An 8,639-nucleotide genomic window follows, 5' to 3' on the forward strand; every position below is an offset into this window, starting at 1 on the left:
CCTTTTATACTTCACTACCAAAGTTATAGAGTTTTTTACATTCCATGTTAGTGATTCGTATCTTCCCGTAGTAACTGCAATCATAGACCATTACCATCTAATTACTAGACAGACCTGGTTTCACAAAAAAATAACAAAAGACATCATCCTGTATGCTGTTAGAATATAGGCAAAATAAAACAACGGGAATACAACCACTGTTTCAGATATCTAATAACCCTGTGCACAAAAAAGAAAACCCTTTACAAGACTTCACTAGAAATCAAATGTTGGTCGGTACTCATTACTTGCTCCAAGTTGCATCTTCACAAATTCTCTCTGCACGTGCATTGGTAACCCAAACAAGATATCTATCTTGTGAGGTTCCTTGCAAATCTCTGTGGTCGCTATCAGCATCTCAGTGACTGTGAATCCATCCAATTAAGAAATGATGGAATACACCTGCCCTTTACGGTCTTTCCTTGGGTCTCCTTCTTGAAGTAGTCAGCAATACCCTTCAGCTCTACTCGGGTCCCAACCAAGGCAGTCTCAAACTTGCTCAATGTGGCGTGCCAGTCTGTTGGTTTTCCAGAATCTTTTTTCCTCCTCTTACTGTTGACTGCAACTCTGCTTTGACTGGCAGCGACAGCCTAACAAGTAGAATCAACTACATCATCCTTTGAGAGGGGGGGGGGGGGGGGGGGGGGGGGGGCCCGGGGCCCCGGGGGGGGGGGGGGGGGGGGGGGGGGGGGGGGGGGGGGGGGGGGGGCACTCTCGACATCGACCTCTACATTGGCATCGATGTCTATCTGTTCATCATTGTTCTCAACACTGTCATTATCTAAATCCTCAATAGCATCAGTTGCTGTTTGTGCACCAGCTCCATTAGCCCTGTCTTTTCCATAGATTGCAACAAAGGAATCAAGTGCACCCACGGTTTATGTCGTAGTGCTCTTGCAAAAGGATGACTCTACAAAAACGTTAATCATCATAAGATGGCATCTGTATCAGTACATATAAACGTGTAGTTTAGAATTTAAAATTTACACAAATAAACCAACAGAGGCATACTTACCTGGACCTAGTCATCAAAGACATCCTTGGTACATGTAATGCATTTCTCCTCATCATTCCACCCGAAGCCGCTACCTTTTTCAAGCATCTCGTTGATTGCATTATATTGCCTCCTCGACATCTTCACCCTCGAGTCGATATGTGGTTGTGCTTTCAGACCGCAATGAGGAAGTTTTTCCCACATCATCTTCTCGACCTCAGCTAGGTAACCACACTTGAACCCCCGCTCAGTTCTCCAAAGTGGTTGCTTTTCAAGCTCCAGCAAACATTCCACCAACACAGCGTCCTCCTTTTTTGTCCACTGCCGCTTACTTCCCTTAGCCTTTGCCTTGCCTTTTCTGCCCCTTTTCATAGGCACAAGGTCGTCATGCATGCTAATGCTCCTATTGAACTCATGAGACCGCGATGCTGACCTGTCCATATTGCTGAAACAAAACAAAAAAAGGCAGATTAGTGATATTGTACAAAAAAAATCAGGTTACAACTTCGTTTATACATAGTGTCTGAACTATTGATATGCGCGAGTTGAATAATTTTAAGTCAATCAGGAAGAATAATACATGAACGAGATCACTTAACATTCAACCATCCACATTACGACAAATGTAAGTCAATGTACAAGTCCACTAACAAAGGCAGATTAGTGTTTGGGTTCATTCATACATGGCAAATCAGAAAAGACAGAAATTTAAAAAGTCACAACAGTACACATAAACTAAACACAAGCACAATCATTCATTCCGCGTAGCCATCCAAGTATGGAACATTTCAGCCGTCAAATTGTCTCTAAATGCAGTCCACGCGGCACTAGGCTCAACGTGCCTGATCAATTCCCCTTCGTCATCCTCTTGCCCTTCATCGTTCACCTCTTCCTAAAGCTCCGCTTCAATCGGGTCAATGGGCAACTCAGACCTTATGAAATTGTGCAAAATACAACATGTAGTAATGATTCTACATTGAGTTTTGATGGGGTAGTAAGATGTATCCTTCAATATTCCCCATCGAGCTTTAAGGATGCCAAAACATCACTCAATACAATTTCTTGCTTGAGAGTGTTTCATGTTGAAAAATTCTTGTGGTGATGCCGGTTGGTGACCTTGTCGCCATTCACTCAAATGATATCGTTGTCCTCGATAAGGGGCCAAAAACCCTTCTCCGTTAGTGTATCCAGCATCGCACAAATAGTAATGCCCTAAAATAAACAATTTCAAGTCAATAACAATTACTAAGTGCACTATTATGGCAGACCCTAACATTAAAAATACATTTTTTTTGTTATGTTACCTTGGGGGACCTTTAATCCATTTCTCATAGTAATGGCATCCCTAAGAACTCTACCATCTGCAGCGGAACCTTCCCACCCAGCAAGGACATATATAAACTGCATGTCAGGTGTGCATACACCAAGGACATTAGTTGTGATTTCACTTTTCCTTGACCGATACCTAGGTATATCGTCAACCGGCACGTGAACCTTTATGTATGTTCCATCTAAGGCTCCCAAACAATTCTAATATAGAACAACAACAACAATATTTTAGAGAAAACACTAACTCTGATTTTAATAAGGTACTGAACTACATGTGCATCGTAAACCTAGTGATTAGACTGTACCTTGAACCATTTCCACCACTCATCGGTTGAGTTCTCGAGAATGGCCTCTGGTTTTTTAAACAGCAGGGTATGCAACCTTAACAGAATGTTCAGGACTAAGTGAAAATTACAACTTACAGTCTCAGTGGATCTACGCATTTGATGTTTCATTACTCTGGTCTTTTGGTTATGGGCAAGGATGTGAAGAAAGGTCCCAACTAATTCTTCTACGGATGAATGACGGGTTGATTTTAAGTTGCCATGTATAGTAAGTAAATAACATAATTTATGAAATACAACCCTATTCATCCTACATCTCTCAAAACATAACTCATCACTATGGAAAATCATGGTGTGCAAATTGAGCGACCTAACCTTAAACCTAGACACAGACTCACTGGCATATGATATAGGAGCCCTACGTCTACCTCGTATATTAAGTGCATTAGCCAACCTAAGAAGGACGAGCATGGTGTACATGGTTTCCAACATGTCCAAATGGAAGACTAGAAGGGCAACCAAGTGCATCTTCTGCCTGACTGTTAAACGGGCCATAGCTGTTTCACATAATTCATGGGTCAAAGCATAATGAAGTCAATCAAGCATGTACAAGTCCGTAAACCCAACACATGCAATTGTATATGGAAGAAATCAAACTGAACATGAAACCCTAAACAACATAAACACCAGAATTTTATAATATCACCAGTGAATTCTCAACGTCCCACACTGATGCGTTGTAACTACAACATGCATAAATAGCAAGTGCACTAGTCGCACAAAGTAATAAAGTTATAAGTAGAGTATCGTTCTCACTAGGATAGTGTTACTAAGTACCGATTTCCCTAGTTTAAGTCCTAATTAAAGCAACAATAAATTGGATTGATGGAAAATTAACAACTAAATACAAATTAACAAAGNCTCTCTCTCTCTCTCTCTCATAGAATACCAATTTTTGTGCGGGTTCTTGTTAAGATGCAGGCAAGTCAGCTAGCACAGGGAGATGTCCCCTTTGGAATAAATAGGCGACCTTCATCTTTTGCTGAAGGTGGTTCTGTGGAGATCCCCGAGTTCCTGAAAAGGAAAGGGCGGTCACGCTATCCAAGGGCTTGAATCCTTTTGTTTCATATATATATATATATATATATATATATCCGCGATGGTCTGCCCTTTTTAGTATAACACACTAGTCTCTGAGTAGTTTATAGCTCTCAGATAGCTTGTCCAGTTGTTTGCAGTATAGCATTTGGTGCTAGGTTCTTTTTATTCGCTTTATATAACTAACCACTATAAAAATCTTTGTTATATTCCTTCCCTAATATTTCAATAAGTTTGAGAAATTTTCAAGTTGTCGAATAAGTTGCTGAGCTTGTACATATGCAGCTGAAGAAGAGATAAAACTCGCGTGCTTGAAGCATTCATGTTTGAACTTTGAAGATGAATTTTTTAGAGAGATGTTTTTTATACCAATTCCTTATACATGATATGATTATGAACATAACTTATATTCATTTTTACACAATGTCACGCATATTCTTTAAAATTAAGTTCAAAACGAGGGGATGAATTCCATTTAAATGCAGTTTGGTGGTTAAAATTGTAACTAATACTATATCAATAATCCTATTTCATAAATTCTCTCACAACTTTGACGTAGTAGTTTGTAATTGACCAGTTTACAATGAGTTTTACATGAGTTCTATATGAGTCTCACTAATTAATTACAAGCTGATCAATTATAATTGCAAACTGATCAATTATAATTGCAAACTGATCAATTATAAGTTGTCACATCAAGATTGTGTAAGAAAGTTTATGAAAAAGAGTTGTTAGTATAGTATTACTCTAAAATTGTATAAAGCCCACCAAAATAAACCAAGATTGAAGATATTTCTTGAACATATTCAAGGCGTTTGCCAGTGACCACCTCTATATATTTTCCACCGGCTACGGCTAGAGTTTGTGTTGAAGCTCGGAAAATCACGAAGAACAAGACTAATATAAATAAATAACCTACTCCCAAGTTCATACTAAGTTGTAATATTTACCTTCAAACACTGTCGCTCATCATCTCTGTATTTTCTCCAGTTTAAAATGGCACATCATCACGGTAGGTTCAAACACTCACAGGTAGCAGCCACCCAGTGATCTTTTTCTCAACTTCAAGTAAGCCTTTAAGGTTTAAACCATCACCAATAATCTCCACAGGAACATGATCCATCTACGAAATGGTGAAACCTACTATTATCCCTGACAATAATCTTTCTTCCACCCACCTTAGAGATGTACTTGATTGCAGAGTGGCAATCTGAGCACACCCTTAAATTTTTCTTCACAATTATTGGCTTCCAAATTGGCATACTTATTAGTGCAAATGCTATAGCTATTCTCTCACTGTGACGATGAAGAAGCTTTTCCTTCGTTTTGTCATCCATTTCCAGCGGAATTGATTGCGTGGAAGGAATATAGCCTGCTTCCTTTATCTGATCTAAGAGACTGTCGAGCTTCTCATAAATTTCTTTCTTTTGGGGATGAGACCAATCTTCAGCTCCAAATATATGTGTTTTGTTTCCAACATCAACCCAACTATAACCAGGTAATTTTTTAACATTGCCATCTTTCATCATCTTCCTCAAATTCCTAACATCTTCCCACTGTTTTTCTTTTGCATAAATATTTGAAAGCAAAACATGAGCCCCGCTGTTTTCAGGTTCAAGCAGCATCAGCTTTTCTGCAGCAACTTCAGCCCTCTTCTTATCAACATGAATCCTGCAGGCCCCAAGAAAAGAACACCATCCAAAGGAATTTGGCTCAAATGGCATGTTATTAATAAATTCTTCAGCTTCTTTGAGCCTTCCAGATCGACCAAGTAAATCTATGATGCAAGAGTAATGTTCTTCTCTCGGCACTACCCCGTAAGTCTTTTCCATAGAATAAAAGATGTTTAAACCTTCATCTATTAATCCAGCATGGCTACATCCCGTTAAAAGACTAACAAATGTTACTGCATTTGGTCTCACTCCTCTATGCATCATCCTGTCTAGACTTTCCAAGGCATCTTTACCTAAACCATGCTGACCAAACACATTTATCAACGAATTCCATGCAATGTCATTCGGACTTTCGATCTCACTAAAAACTCGGATTGAATAATCAAGCAATCCACATTTTCCATACATATCTACAAGAATTGAAGAAACAAAAGCGTTCCTCTCAACATTGAATTTAATCACTTGAGCGTGAAGTTGGGTCCCTTGGTCAATTACAGCATCGTTAGCACAAGCCTTGATTAAACTAGAAAAAGTAAACTCATTAGGTTCAATCCCTTGCCTCCGCAGCACAACAAAAACACTCAAAGCCTTCTCCATTTGATTCAATTGAGCATACCCATCAATCAAAGAACTATAAGACACGATGTTCCGACACGAAGAATCAACCACAATCTGAGCACTTTCCATATCTCCCACTTTCGAGTACATATCTGTAAGGGCGTTTCCTACTGAAATATGCAATTCATATCCCACTTTAACTACAACGGAATGAAGACACATTCCAGAATTACAAAACTTAAGTGCTCCACAAGCACTTAAAGTACTGCAAAAAACATAGTGATCCATCACAATCCCCTCATTAACCATCCTCTTATAAGCCAATAACGCCCCCTCAAAATCACCGTTCTTGGCGTACCCATCAATCATAGCAGTCCACAACACTTCATCTTTATATTCCATTTCCTCAAAAATCTTACAAGCATCTCCAATCACACCAAATTTGGAATACATATCCGCCAAATTACTACCAACAAATAATTCACCACCAAACCCGCATTTCAAAGCAAGGCAATGCACTTGTCTCCCAAACTCAATGAATCCAAGAGGTACACAGGCTTGAATAACACTAGAAAGTGCAAACTGGGTCGGGCTTTCTTGGGCAATTCTCATTTCACAAAACGTTTTCGTAGCTTCTGTAAATTTGTGATTTTGAGAAAACCCAGTGATCATTGCGGTCCAAGAAACAAGGTTTCTTAGAGGCATTTTGTCGAACAGTTTCACAGCATAATCTAATTCTCCGCATTTGGAGTACATATTGATGAGATGATTGATTAAAAATGTGCATAGTGGATAGCCAGAAGTGATTAACTCAGAATGAAGCTGTTTTGCTTTGGCTAATCGATTGGTTTTAGCGTAGGTTTGGATTAGTTGAGCCAAGGTTGCAGAGTCCTTGAGCTTGACCTTGCTAAGACTACAAAGAGTTTGAATTATCATGAGAAGGAAATGCAAGAAAATACTTTAAAAATAAAAATTTGACAACTTTTAAATTTATTGGGGCAGTGAGTCAATAGACTTAATTTTGGGAGATATTGTGATCTATTTTACAATTGGATAAAATTTATGGAGTTTATTTTAATTTTTCCATGTGATATTAGCATAAGAAATGCTAGACTTACAAAGATTCTAAATCTTTGTACAAAGTAATGTGGCAAGTCACATCACTTGCCACATCACCACTTTCTTAAATATTTAATAATTAATTAAATTATTTCAATTAACCTAAATTTAGAAAAAAATTTTATTATACTAAATCAAAAGTTTGTTCTCCTCCTTCATCTTCTTCCTCTTTCCTTCTTCACTTCTCCTCCTCTTCCTTTCTAATTTGTTTTTTCCCCAATCTCAACCGCACCACCGCGGTCTATCCTCTTCCACCACCACTCGCAATTGCATCGCCACTATTCACAAGGCACTGTCAAAGTGCAACCAACCACCAATCCTTGCCTCCTATGACACTGTCAGCCACTGTAACACCCCACTTGAGGTACGTAGTTATTGTTCCTTCGTTTGCTCTTATTTGAGAGGGTATTGTGGTAATATTGTTTGTTTGACATTGGTATGAGTGTTGTGTTGCATAATTGCCTTGAAATTAGTTAAAAACATAGAAGAAGTGTTGTGTGCCAAGCTTCGCCGGGGCGAAGAAGAATCTTCGCCGCGGCAAAGAGATGTTGAAGCCACGGGGAAGCTGCTGGACAGTTTCGCCGCGACGACAGGCCGATTAAATTGTTTGTTAAATGTTAGATGTTTTCTTCCCTAAGGACAATTTGACCATTCTACCCCTAATTAGCAGGAAAAGTGGGGAGTAAATTGTAAGGAAATTTCAAGGAGAATAGGTTAGTATGGGGGTGTGTTAGTAAGGAAGCAAAGGATATGGAGGGAAATTTCCATAAAAGAGCAAGGGACAAAATGGGAAGAATGGTATTAAGAGATATTAAAAAGGGTTTAGCCTTTGAAAGTTCTTCATTCCCATTTCCACCGCCTCCTCATTCTCCAAAACTCTCTCAAATTTCCTTCAATCTTTCAAGGATTTCCAAGAGCCTTTTTGAGAAACTTTAGTAGGGTTTTAACCAAAAGCTTCCTAAGGTAAGGATTTGTGCTTTAGAGGAGAGTTTCCCTATGTTTTGATTAAAATCTCATGTTGTGATTGTGGTTAAATTGTAGAGGAAAAGCCAGCTCAAAGGAAAGGGAGAAGTGTTAAAGAAGCTAATTTCTAAGGTAAGTAAACTCAACTAAGTTGAGATTTAAGAACTCTTTGAGTAGATTGGAAAAACATATGTGCTTTCTTTTAATTGTTGAATGAGAGTAGTAATTATGTTTGAGTTATGAGTTATGAGAAGTGTGGTATTGTTTGATGTTGGGTTGAGTTTGGTTGGAGTGTGGAGGAGGTTTGAGCAAGATTATGGAAGTGTTTCTCTTTTGATAGGGAATTTAGGGTTTATGAGGGAGTTTTCTCCATTTGATGATAAAGAAAACGAAAAGTTAGAATTAGAGTAGAGTTATTATGCACATGAGTTGTATGATGAAATGCTCAAGAGAATCATAAGTAAGGGTGGAAGCTAATTGTTGCTATAGGTCATAGTTACCTTTCATAAATGCATTAATGAGTATGAATCATGATATGCATTAATTATGCTTTACTTATGCATTAGAAAAGAGAGTAGAGAA

The 8,639-nt window shown here is 38.6% G+C and overlaps 1 protein-coding gene across 1 annotated transcript; it reads right to left on the minus strand.

Annotated features, from left to right (window-relative positions):
- Positions 1 to 4,487: 4,487 nt before the first annotated feature.
- Positions 4,488 to 6,911, minus strand: LOC116114551 (pentatricopeptide repeat-containing protein At3g24000, mitochondrial-like). The gene has a single exon (XM_031400696.1). The coding sequence runs from the start codon at positions 6,909 to 6,911 to the stop codon at positions 4,836 to 4,838; it is 2,076 nt and encodes a 691-aa protein (XP_031256556.1). The 3' UTR covers positions 4,488 to 4,835.
- Positions 6,912 to 8,639: the final 1,728 nt, after the last annotated feature.

The sequence above is a fragment of the Pistacia vera genome, unplaced genomic scaffold (genome assembly GCF_008641045.1).
Source record: "Pistacia vera cultivar Batoury unplaced genomic scaffold, PisVer_v2 Contig713, whole genome shotgun sequence".
Classification (NCBI taxonomy): Eukaryota; Viridiplantae; Streptophyta; class Magnoliopsida; order Sapindales; family Anacardiaceae; genus Pistacia; species Pistacia vera.

Excerpts from the sequence above, each read along its gene's own strand:
- LOC116114551 (XM_031400696.1), bottom strand. The coding sequence starts at position 6,911 with ATGATAATTCAAACTCTTTGTAGTCTTAGCAAGGTCAAGCTCAAGGAC.